We start from the raw sequence: 13,310 nt of genomic DNA, 5'->3' as shown, positions 1-13,310 counted from the left end.
CTGTTACATGGATACTTAATGAAAACTTTTCTGTCACTGAAATAAGCATTTAATGTTTGAGAAGTTTTTGAAGTTAACATTACTACTTTCAAGCTTATCATTTAATAATACATCATGTGCTGTGCCATTAATAAAGATTTCCAGTTCTTCATAGAAGTCCATTTGGGGTCCCTTATTCTTTTTATACCGAAAAAAGAAGGAACCAAGAAATGCAGCGAGCACAGGACAATCAGCCTCATTTCACATGCAGCCAAAGTGATGTTAATAATTAATAAAAGACTTGAGAAAGTAATGAAGGAGAATCTTGGCGAGGAGCAGTTTGGCTTTAGACGGAATACGGGCACCAGAGATGCAATAGGGCTCCTACGAAATTTGGGAGAAAGGTTTATTGAAAAAGGTAGAGACCTATATATGTGCTTCATCGATCTAGAAAAGGCATTTGACAATGTGGTTTGGGATAAGAATTAAAGTGAGAGGAGAAAGTACAAACTGGATCGGACTACGAAAAGGAGTAAGACAAGGATGATGTCTACCACCTACTCTTTTCAACCTCTACTTGGAAAATATAACTGACAAATGCTCAGTAGATGACAAAGCGTAGAAATTGGAGGAAGAAGAGTAGGGTGTTTGAGGTTTGCTGATGACATGGTCCTTCTAGCTACAGGGAAAAAGAATTACAGGATTTGGTGAACACCATTGCAACTAACGGAAAAAAATATGGAATGAAAATTAACACCAAATTTTAAGTATCTTGGAAGCAGGATAGACACCGACTGGAAGTGCACCACAGAAATTAAAACAAGGATAGCAATGGCAAAAGAGGCGTTTTATAAGAAAAGGAGAATTTTCTGCAGCAGTCTGGACAGACAACTTAGGGAGAGACTCGTAAAATGTCTTGTATGCAGTGTTCTATATGGTGCTGAAACGTGGACTATGAAGAAAAATGACAAAGGCTGGAGGCTTTTGAGATCTGGACATGGCGGAAGATGGAAAGAATAAGTTGGATGGACAGAGTAAAAATGAAGAGGTACTGAGAAGAGTGGGTGAGGAGGGACAGTTACTAGATGTAATAAAGAGAAGAAAAGATTGGGCATATATTAAGAAAGAATGACGGTTATGTAGAACGGAAAAGGAAGCGAGGAAGGAAGAGATTCCAGATACTGGATGACATGATGGACGGTACAACATAAAGCAGCCTTAAGAAGGAAGCAATGGATCGCAGAAAATGGAGGGGCAAAGGACCTGCTAACATAGCAGCTAACTGATGATGATAATTCTTTTTATATAATATATGAAAAGTTGTGATTTACCTGTTACTGTGTGCCAGAAAATGAAATCGCCAACAGAAATGTAAGTAAACGTATTAATATATTACGTAATCATGCTATTCACGTAATGTACACACGGTAACTGATTTATCCTTCCATACAGGTTTATTTTTCGATTCTTAACCCCACTGGCACAAACAGCTAATGTACATAACGTATCAGTTGATGTATAAGTAACTGTATAATGCATCTGATGATGGCAGCATGCTGCCGAAATGCATTGTGCTAATAAAATATCAGTAAAAAGTGACTGCAGCAGTATAAATTATTCCACATAATGTAATACAGTCGCGATAAGTGTGAAAGTGTTGCCGTTTGGCAGCTGGTGAGAGGCCCTCTAAGCGGTGAGAAAGTAGACATGGACATGCATCGTAATTATATCACACGTTTTATTTATTTTTCTCCTAAAGGAAATATAGTTTTGCGTTCCATGCATTAATAAATTGCCAACGGACATTAATTACCGCGTAAAAAACGTTATGTCACTGATTCAATGACACTAGCTACAACTCATTCATGAAGTACCTGTACATTGCAGCGTACTCTGCTGTCAGCAACAGAATGTACCTACATATTTCATGCATGAGAAACTCTGTTGTCTTATTATGACAGGCACTTTTCTTGACACACAAAGTTTTTATGGAGCCTAATAATTTGCCCATTCTTACGAATCACTACTTTGATAGACGAATATCTTTGCAACTATAATTACTTTTGCTTCAAAAGCGAATACGTTTAGAACTCTTACGTTTGTTGCTCAGATGTAGCAACAATTGAATTTGTTTCTACTCTTATGACGCCTGAGCGTTTTTCCCTTCAGCTACACGTGTGGTGGCTGTTTGGTACATTAATGTAGGTATCACATTCCATACAGGTTTCCTACGTTTTAGTCACTCATCTGACTGGAAGTGCAGCGATTACGTTACACTATTTGGCCTATACAAATCCAGAAAACTGTTCTATTTTTCATAAATTGTATCTAGTTGCCACCTCACTCCGTAAGTCTAAACACCTTTTTAAATCTAGATACCTTGCACGAAAGGCTCCCGGAAGCAATATTACGCCGATTCAAACAGAGCCATATGGTGCATATGCAGATAGCCGGGAAGCTTGATTAGTCATTCACAATGAGATAATGCCGCCTTTTGTGTTCCATTCTTTCTCCACACCAACAGCTGCCGATAATTATTACATCTGCCGCCCCCCCCCCCCCCCCCCCCACCGCCTTTCTCATCTGTGTACCCTCAACTACAAGGGCGAAGAAACCTCAGCGCCTGGTACACAGACGTCGAAATAAACTACATTTTTCACTAATATTTCTAAAATAGGATGAACTGCAACACCGCAAGATGAATATTTCTAAAGATCACGTACGTCAAGTGAACGGTATCTGCATCTCTATCCATTGTCTGCAAACCGCTGATGGGCATGGCAGAGGGCACTTTCAATTTTCGCAGTCATTAAGGCTCCTTCCCGTCTACATGAATGGACCGTCGTAAGGAGGATTGCTTCAAAACCTCTGTGCGCGCTGTATAGACATCTTGTCAAAACCATACGGAAACGATACGTAGGGACGTCTTCGTGTAGTCCCAGATTGATCGCGGTAGGTTTGTTCTTTGAAGTTAAAAAGTGGGTTTGCGGCGTAGTTTGCGATCCCAAGTGTTTTCCCACTTCAAACATGTCAGCATATGAATAACACTGTCCTGGGTCAAACAATCCTGAGACCACCGTGCCGCCCTTTTTTTTCCTTTACGTTCAAGATCACCCGTTCTGTTCGAGTCCTAAACACGTTCAAGCAATTTCCTTGCACAAGTACCACGAGATTTTTGTGAATCATATTTTTACATATGAATTCAGAGATTCAATCCGTGACTCACTGACATAGGTTTTCGTTTTGTGAAGTGCACAATTTTACATTCTGATCAATCAAAGGAAGTTGCCTATGTTTGCACCGTTTTCAAACTATCATAATCTGACGGAACATGTGTTAATTTCTTCAGTCCGTATTTCGTTACACTAACTCATTTTTCCGCAAAATGTTTGAGATTACTATGTCTGCAACTTCAGTAAATTTACAACATTCACATTCACGTTATGTTAACCGATTCTCGGCTTACAAGACTATCGTCACACTATCTTACGATATTCGCCAACTGTGTGAAATGTGACATTAAGAACGGTGTCCGAAGACACAGTAAATATGTTTAACACGGCACTAGCAATGTAATGAACACGTTAAAAATACCTTTTACTAAATACATATAAAGGAGACAAACCAGAGAAACATTAACACTAAACCTCGAAAAAAAAGATGCCTATATAGCAACTTAAATTAATGATAAAAAAATTAATACATGACAAGAGTTCTGAAGAATACACTGATGAAGAATTACATATGGAAGTTAATACGCAATCGTGATATCACCTTCCAAAGTAACACTTTCAGAAACAGTATTAGGCCTATATTAAATTTACTTTTTTCACGTATTAACTGTATATTCTATTACTTGTTTGTGAAATTAGGAGCGGGCAATTCCTAACAACGGTAATGTTAATCTGCCAACAAAATTTTTTGATTTCACACCATGTGATTTCTTTCTTAGCGATATTTGGAATCCTGTATACGCCATGATCCCTATTCCGGAGTTCAAGGCCGAATATCGGCCTGTAATTTTAGAGAATGAGGTACAAGTATGCCGGGAAGTTAGGGACTATTTCATCGAAAGAACGAGGGGCTGCGAGCATTTGCTTAATATGTCACATCACAATCACCACACACTGGAATATGTAAATTACTAGTTTTTATCAACAAATTCGTATTTTTGCATTCTGAAGTGTCGTTTATGAGACACCCTTTACATTAGAAAGGCAACATGAAAAAGCTACCGAAAGAAAATACTACGCAAAGAATCTGAACATTGTTTCGCCATCAAAATGCACGTGAAATGGAACATACAACAGGCTGAGACTACGAACATTTCCATGTTTACAGAGAAGCTTATATTAAGTGCTACGTACGACTATATACCTGTACTTTACGTACCAGTACGTTCCACCGATAAAAATGTACTATTATCTTAACGTGAGAATTAATTCTTATAGTACTAGTCTGCAATCCACAGTATCATTCGTTTAATTTGTTACACTGGCTGTTCAATAATCTTTCAGTTGCTTATCTAAATTTTAAACAGCTCTTAGTCCCAACTTAAAGATAATTTCAGTACTTAGAACTGCGCACACTGAACACTAGACACGTAGACGGAAACGATCTGCCAAATAAATAATAAAACTAATGACGATAGTAAACTAATGAAAATAGTTACCTCTTTCATGTCCCGTTATTGCTTTTACACAATATTCTTGTCGCTGGTAACGCACAATTTCTTTCTGCAGTTAAAAAACCCTGCAGCAATTCTTAGTACCTACCACAAGCCCATAACTTATGTTGAGAATTTTACCATTATTTTCATCAGGTTTTTATTTTCTACAGTCCATGCACATCTTCGATTTTTCAGTAACCCTGTTGGTACTTTCCTCTTTTCTGACTAATTCTAACACCGTCCATAAGCAGTTAAGTTTATCAAACTGCGCATATAACAGGTGGCAATGATGATGCTTAATTAAGTAAATCAGTATGTTGCTCTAATTTTAGAGTGTTACTTTAGTGCATTATGATAGTAACAGAAAATCGGGTCAACAGGATAGCTTTGTTAACGCTTATTCGACTGGAGGGTGATACTGGACTACTATGAAACCTTGGTTGTGGTGACAGACTAATTAGTAGTGTAGCCCGAGGTCTAGGTTAAGTGATTATCTGGACGTGAATACGAAGTAAAAGTTGTAATAACGAGCAGTTTTGTAGCCAGGTGGGAACGTTCCTGCCATATTTAACGCACTTTTACCCTTAAAAACAAACTGCAACGGAAATTCAAAACACAGATAATTAACTGTCTCCGAGTATTTTTATACATATTACGTATATACATTGCACATAATCCACGAAAATGGAAAAGGATCAAGTATACAAATTCTACTCGCTTATTCTGTGTGGTGCTATACTCTATGACAAAGTGAACAACATAATTAGCACCTCATTCCAACAATGAAACTACAAGGAATTTCTGGTTCTCTTGTTGGAACATACAAAAACCGTTAGCAGACCGCAACACAGCGTACGGTACTAAAGTTTAGCAAGACAAATTTCGAAGAAACTATTTACTGAGACATGCAAATCCCCGTTCACTTATAATTTAACAGTCTCCACCAAGCCAAAGAGAGAAAGCCAACATTAAGCGCAACTGCTTACCGCATCTGTCGTTTCTTCTACAACCTCCCTTTCTTTTATATTCGGATGGTTTGCTCTTGAAGTTGAGATGCTTCTGCAAAAATTAGGTGTTAAACTGCCTGCTAAACAATCACGGTAAGCATACTTTTCGAACGCTACTAGCACCCTTCTCATCGCCATATTGCGGACACTACGCTGCCTAACGGCAGTTACAGGAAAGAACTTCCCTATTACCACTGAAACAAATGCAGTTCCGTACTATCGCGCTTCAACGCGGCCACAAACGTAACGATCGGAATAAGGCGATTAACTGACCAGCTGGCAACAGTTTGTTGGAGTTGGCAGAATGCTCATGCAGAGTTAACGGAGATAAGGTGTTGGGCGCGTGTTCAGCACACGCGTACCACGAGGGGAATTCGCGCCAACCATTTTTTTTTGCCCCCAGCCTCCCATCCGAGTGACCTTGAACTCAGTCCTGACCTGTGTGCAGTTCGTCTGAACTGCGTCCCGATAACACCACTCCGCTGCGACTGATAGGTCTATCAGGTGTGGGGAGTCCCCCCCCCCCCCCTCTCTCTCTCTCTCTCTCTCTCTCTCTCTCTCTCTCTCTCTCTCTCTCTCTCTCCTTTTTTCTTGGTCCGCCTGACACCTCTTATAGCCCGTCCTTCCTTGCACCAAAAGTGCCTTCATCCGCCAGCCTTCAGTGCCTTTATTGTGCACATGTACATCCTATTAATAAAATAAGGCAATATATACATATGATTTCGTTCCCTTTGATAAAGGAATATCGAACTGAATTTATGCACGGTTGAATAAAATATATTTCTTCGCACGTAATAAAAAAAGGGATCTTGGAAGTCAATTGCCCCGCAGTTCCCACTGCTTGCTCCTTTCGTGTCATACGTAGTAAGACATCTTTCCAAACTCTGCTCTAGATAAATTCTTTGCACACCACACATTTAAACATGACCGACTTAACGCGACACCTTTTAAAGATTATCTTTTCTTAACTGAATGGAGGAATCAATTTAAATATATCGTATTTAAATGTTCTTTAAAAAGACCACATCATACAGGAGACAAGTTTGAAAAGGAATCAGCTCCAACCCATTTTGTATATCTACGTCTATATCTGCAATCCACCGTGAGGTGCATGGCAGAGGGTATGACCCTTTGTACTCATTTACAGCTAATTCTTTGCAAAGTGTTACAACCAGATGTACGAGTTGGTTGGTTCCATCAGTGACTCGTTGATATTCTAGTTAAAGTATAATTTTTTCGTTTTATGACGTGAAAAACTGAACTTTTAGAGCAACTTGCCAATTTCTCCACCAATTTGAAATCTGATCAGATCTGAATATTTATGCAGTTTCAGAGAGAGAGCATATACGCATCTTAAAGATTGACAAGTTGTGCTCATAAAAATATTTTAAACTGCTTCTGTAGTGTTTAAGTAAGCAAGTTGAAAAAGCTGCTCGAGAGTTAGGGAACAGTTATTACGGGAAGTAAATTGGACTGTAAACATAACCATACATTTTTAACGAGGTCATTTCGTGGGGTAGTACATAAAAGAAAAAAGTTTAAAAGTAATCTTTGGAATAAAATATTTATGCATAGTAAGTAGCATTTCTACTTATACTATATTACTTAAAAATTAGATTTTTTTTTTTTTTTTTTGGTTGTGGTTTTAGGGCGCAAAACTTCTATGGTCATTAGCGCCCAGCCCGTGACGTAGAAAACCGGAAAAAAACGAAATTTAAAATCAGCAGCAATGGAAACAAAGTCAGAAAATCTGAGAAACTAAAGGCAGAAGGAATGCTTAAAAGTCCACTATAGAAATGGGTTGGTTGTCCCCAAAAAAAAAACTTCAAATGACTGACGTCATTTCACTGTCACTAATAAACTGTAAAACACGGTCAGCTGAGCGCGTGTCATCTGCTAAAATCGACGATAGATCAGGCGATAGCTGTAGACGGGAGCGTAAACGGATTAAAATAGGGGCATTCAATTAAAAGGTGTCTGACCGTCCACAGCTGAGAGCAGTGGGGACAGAGTGGGGGAGGATCACCGCTTAAAAGATGTCGATGACTAAAAAGACAGTGCCCTATCCGGAGTCGAGCTAAAATTACCTCCTCCCGACGACGCGTTCGGGAGGAAGAGGTCCAAGCGCAAGGAAGGGCTTTCACTTCCCGCAATTTATTGTGGGGAAGTGTTGACCAATGCGCATGCTATAAAAGAGTAACTTGGCGACATAAACCGCTCCGTAGATCGGTAAACGGAAGAGACTGAAGAGCTGGCCGAGGAAGAGAGACTGCAGCCTTGGCCGCTATATCGGCCGCCTCATTTCCACTAATACCAGCGTGTCCCGGGAGCCAGAGGAACGCCACTGAGACGCCCCCCAGGTGGAGCAAGCGCAGACAGTCCTGAATCCGGTGGACCAGAGGGTGCACAGGGTAAAGAGCTTGGAGACTTAGGAGAGAGCTGAGAGAATCTGAGCAGATTACGTACTGTATCCGCTGATGGCGGCGGATGTAGTGGACAGCCTGGAGAACAGCGTAAAGCTCCGCAGTATAAACCGAACACTGGTCGGGAAGCCGAAAGTGATTTGGGGTGTCGCCAACAATATAGGCACTCCCTACACCTAACGATGTTTTCGAGCCATCGGTGTAAATAAATGTGGCTTCCGTCATTTGTGCACATAGAGCAGCAAATGCCCGACGGTAAACAAGTGTAGGGGTACCATCCTTGGGAAATTGACATAGGTCTCTGCGCAAGTCGATCCGGGGACGGAGCCAAGGCGGAGCTGTACCCCAAGTTGTCAAGAAGGTTTTAGGAAAGCGGAAGGAAAGAGAATGGAGCAGTTGACGGAAGCGGACTCCCGGGGGTAGTAGGGAGGAGGAGCGGCCGGCATACCCGACATCAAAGGAGGCGTCGAAAAAAGGTTATGGGCTGGATTAGCAGGCATGGAAGACAGATGGCTAGCATAACGACTCAGAAGGACTGCCCGCCGATTGGACAGCGGAGGTTCAGCAGTCTCAGCATAAAGGCTTTCCACAGGGCTGGTGTAAAAAGCTCCAGACACTAAACGTAATCCACGGTGGTGGATAGAGTCGAGACGCCGAAGAATAGACGGCCGAGCAGAGGAGTAGACTATGCTTCCATAGTCCAATTTCGAGCGCACTAAGGCGCGATAGAGGCGGAGAAGGACCACTCGGTCCGCTCCCCAAGAGGTACCATTCAGGACACGGAGGGTGTTAAGGGAACGCAGACAGCGAGCCGAAAGATAGGAAACGTGGGAGGACCAGCACAGTTTTCTGTCAAACATAAGACCCAAGAATTTAGCGACGTCGGAAAACGGAAGGTTGACAGGACCTAGATGTAAGGAGGGCGGAAGAAACTCCTTAAGTCGCCAAAAATTAACACAAACGGTCTTACTGGGTGAGAAACGGAAGCCGGTTTCGAGGCTCCACGAGTGGAGGCGATCGAGACATCCTTGAAGACGTCTTTCAAGAAGGCTGGTCCGTTGAGAGCTGTAGTAGATCGCAAAATCGTCCACAAAGAGGGAGCCCGAGACATCAGGTAGGAGACAATCCATAATTGGATTAATGGCGATGGCAAACAGTACAACACTCAGCACGGAGCCCTGGGGTACCCCGTTTTCTTGGGAGAAAGTACGGAAGAGAGTAGTGTTCACCCACACCCTAAATGTGCGCTCTGCCATAAATTCGCGAAGAAAAAGGGGCAGCCGGCCTCTAAAGCCCCAAGAGAACAGTGTGCGGAGGATGCCTGTCCTCCAACAGGTATCGTACGCTCTCTCCAGATCAAAAAATATTGCTACCGTTTGGCGTTTCCGGAGAAAATTGTTCATGATATAAGTGGAGAGAGCAACAAGATGGTCAACAGCAGAACGATGCTTTCGGAATCCGCATTGGGCTGGTGTTAAAAGACTGCGGGACTCCAGCCACCAAGCTAAACGGTAATTCACCATACGCTCCAAAACCTTACAGACACTACTCGTGAGAGAAATGGGGCGATAGCTAGAGGGGAGATGTTTGTCCTTCCCAGGTTTCGGAACGGGAACGACAATAGCTTCCCGCCATCGCCTGGGAAAGGTACTGTCGGTCCAAATTCGATTATAAAGGCGAAGGAGGTAAAGCAGGCTATGGGTTGATAAATGCAGCAACATTTGGACATGGATACCATCCGGTCCTGGGGCGGAGGAGCGAGAAGAAGAGAGGGCATGTTGGAGTTCGCGCATGGAGAAAACAGTATTATAGCTTTCGCGATTTTGAGAGGAGAAAGCAAGATGTCGCACTTCCGCTGCACGTTTCTTCGGGAGAAACGCTGGCGGGTAATTTGAAGAGCTCGAAATCTCAGCAAAGTGCTGACCCAATGAGTTAGAAATTGCGACGGGGTCCACTAAGGTATCATGCGCGACAGTGAGCCCAGAGACCGGGGAGAAACTAGGCGCGCCTGAGAACCGTCGAAGCCGACTCCAAACTTCCGAGGAGGGAGTGAAGTTGTTAAATGAGCTAGTAAAGAATTTTCAGCTTGCCTTCTTACTATCGCGGATGACGCGACGGCATCGCGCACGGAGCTGCTTATATCGGATACAGTTGGACAAAGTTGGATGGTGACGGAAAATGCGAAGAGCACGTCGCCGCTCACGTATTGCGTCACGGCATGCCTCGTTCCACCAAGGGACTGGAGGGCGCCGGGGCAATTCGGAGGTGCGTGGTATTGAACATTCCGCAGCTGTGAGAATAACGTCGGTAAAATGTGTGACCTCATCGTCGACGCTGGGAAAGCGACGGTCATCGAATGTCGCTAGAGACGAAAAAAGTGTCCAATCGGCTTGGGCAAACTTCCAGCGTCGCGAGCGCATATATGGCAGTTGAGGCTGCAGTCGAAGAACACATGGAAAGTGGTCACTCGAGTGTGTATCATCAAGGGCGAACCATTCGAAGCGCCGAGCTAGCGGAACAGTACCGACCGCAAGGTCCAAATGGGATAAATTTGCCGTGGAGGCAGACAAAAATGTGGGGACCCCAGTGTTGAGGCAGACTAAATCCGCTTGGTGGAAGACGTCTAGCAATAGTGAGCCACGTGGACAAGGATGTGGAGATCCCCAAAGCGGGTGGTGGGCATTGAAGTCCCCAACCAGCAAATAGGGGGGTGGAAGCTGATCAAGAAGATGAAGGAGATCAGCTCGTGTCATTGGTGTAGACGATGGAATGTATACCGTACAAAGAGAGAACGTGTATCCAGAAAGGGAAAGACGGACGGCGACAGCTTGGAAGGAAGTGTTTAAGGGGATTGGGTGATAATGGAGAGTATCATGGAGCAGAATCATGAGTCCTCCATGGGCTGGAGAGCCTTCAACAGAGGGGAGGTCATATCGGACGGACTGAAAATGAGGGAGAACAAAGCGGTCATGGGGACGCAGCTTTGTTTCCTGAAGACAGAAGATGACCGGCGAGAAGGATCGTAAGAGGATCGACAATTCCTCCCGATTGGCGCGAATGCCGCGGATATTCCAGTGGATAATAGACATAGGGTGAACAGAAAATGGAGGAACGTGACCAAGGGTGCTGTCAACTCAACGACTGCTCAGAGCTTGCGACCGACAGCATGGAATGGCATTCAGTCGAAGGCAGAAGATCCTGATCCATAGGTTGGTCAGGAGCAGCTCCTGCCACCAACGATCGGCCAGTTGACCGGCCACCAACAGTGCGCCTCGGCGACACAGAAGATGGCCGAGGGCGATTTCCGCCAGGTGGTGCTGTAGATGGGACACGCCTTGGCGGAGAAGGAGAGGAACTGTGTTTCTTCGTAGCCTTCTTGGAGGTATGTTTAGATGATTGAGGAACCGATGGTTGTGAAGTTGCAGTACGTAAAAACTCTTCACGAGAATGCTCTTTTTTTGAAGACTTGGCGTCTGACTTTTGGGCTCGAGATTTAGCAGAACCCGACGAAGGGTGAGCCATAGAGTGGGCAGGCGAAAGAGGTGAGGTTGAACGGGCGATCTTTGCGCTGGCCGATCTGACGACCGTGGTACTAAATGTGAGGTCGCAAGTCTGCGTGGCCGCCTCCTTTGTTGGCCGAGGAGAAGCAAGGACAGTGCTGTATTTTCCTTTCTGAGGCACGGTGGGCTGTCGACTGGCGAGTAACTTTCGAGCAGCAAAGGTCGACACCTTTTCCTTCACTCTTATTTCCTGGATCAGCTTTTCGTCCTTAAAAACAGGGCAATCTCGAGAGGAAGCAGCGTGGTCACCCATACAGTTGATGCAGCGAGGGGATGGAGGTGGACAAGCACCCTCATGGGCATCCCTGCCACACGTAACACATTTGGCCGGATTGGAACAGGACTGGCTGGTGTGGTTGAACCGCTGACATCGATAGCAACGCGTAGGGTTTGGTACATAAGGGCGAACGGAAATTATCTCATAGCCGGCTTTGATTTTTGATGGGAGTTGAACTTTGTCAAATGTCAAGAAGACAGTGCGGGTTGGAATGATGTTCGAGTCAACCCTTTTCATAACCCGCTGAACAGCCGTGACGCCTTGGTCAGACAGATAGTGCTGAATTTCGTCGTCAGACAATCCATCGAGGGAGCGCGTATAAACGACTCCACGCGAGGAATTTAAGGTACGGTGCGGTTCCACCCGGACAGGGAAGGTGTGGAGCAGAGTAGTACGCAGCAATTTTTGAGCCTGGAGGGCACTGTGTGTTTCTAACAACAGGGTGCCATTCCGTAATCTGGAACAAGACTTTACAGGACCCGCAATTGCGTCGACACCTTTCTGAATAATGAAAGGGTTGACCTTGGAAAAGTCGTGACCTTCGTCAGACCGAGAAACAACAAGGAACTGTGGCAACGATGGAAGAACCGTCTGTGGCTGAGACTCAGTGAACTTACGTTTGTGAGCAGACATAGTGGAAGGTGAGGAAACCATTGCGGAAGAATCCCCCATGATTACCGGCGTCTCCGATGGCGCGCTCCTCCCTTGTGGGGGCCCTCACCGAGGGCACACCCGCCTTAGGTGATTGTTCACACCTCAGGTCACACCTCCCGACAAACGGACGGAGGGACCAATCGGCACTTTCGGAAGGTATCAGCTCGGGTAATCACCCCTCCCTGGGCCTGGCCTTTACCAGGGGGTACGTACGTGTCCTACCTGTCTACCCGGGGCGGGGAATTACGCGTTACCCCGTCACCGGCTACGCATGGAAGTGCGTGGGTCGGCCTTCAGACACGCACAGGGAGGAAGAAAGAGACAGGGAAAGGAAAGAAGAGAGGTCTCAAACGCCGCAGCGGAGAAAAGGGTAAAGAGAAGAGGTAAAGAGAAGAGGTAAGAAATAGAGAAGGACGAAGAAGGATGAAGACATACAAGCAAGGAAGGCGAAGAGTGCGGTACATTTACAAGCGTCCGTCTCCAGACGTAGGCACAAACCATACTCCCCAGAGGGGGAGAAAGGGAAGGAAAGAGCCAGAGGTGAGGGGGGGGGGGCGAAGATGGGGGATGGGGAAGGATACGGAAAGGGAAGGTATGCAGCCCGGAAAGGAAGGAAGGCCACATTAGCTCGGGGTCCCGTGCTCGCTACACACGTATCCACAAAAGAGTTGTGGATCCCCTGGGGGGTTAAAAATTAGAGTAAGAGGTTTATCCATAATGATTTTAATTTGGATGATAATG

The 13,310-nt window shown here is 44.6% G+C and overlaps 1 protein-coding gene across 2 annotated transcripts in view; it reads right to left on the bottom strand.

Annotated features, from left to right (window-relative positions):
- LOC126427034 (probable citrate synthase 2, mitochondrial) overlaps positions 1-13,310 on the bottom strand; it is a 251,626-nt gene that overhangs the window by 221,387 nt on the left and 16,929 nt on the right. Inside the window, exon 1 of one of the 2 annotated variants that reach the window (XM_050089209.1) lies at positions 5,635-5,894. The exons of the other annotated variant lie outside the window; for it this stretch is intronic. Coding sequence (XP_049945166.1) covers positions 5,635-5,793 — 159 coding nt within the window. The 5' untranslated portion in view covers positions 5,794-5,894. Of the gene's footprint in view, positions 1-5,634; positions 5,895-13,310 lie in introns of those variants that run through there. 2 annotated transcript variants of the gene reach the window in all.

This window comes from Schistocerca serialis, chromosome 11 (genome assembly GCF_023864345.2).
Source record: "Schistocerca serialis cubense isolate TAMUIC-IGC-003099 chromosome 11, iqSchSeri2.2, whole genome shotgun sequence".
NCBI classification, from domain to species: domain Eukaryota; kingdom Metazoa; phylum Arthropoda; class Insecta; order Orthoptera; family Acrididae; genus Schistocerca; species Schistocerca serialis.
Note: the sequence above shows the minus strand (reverse complement) of the source record. Positions and strands in the feature narration are given on the sequence as shown.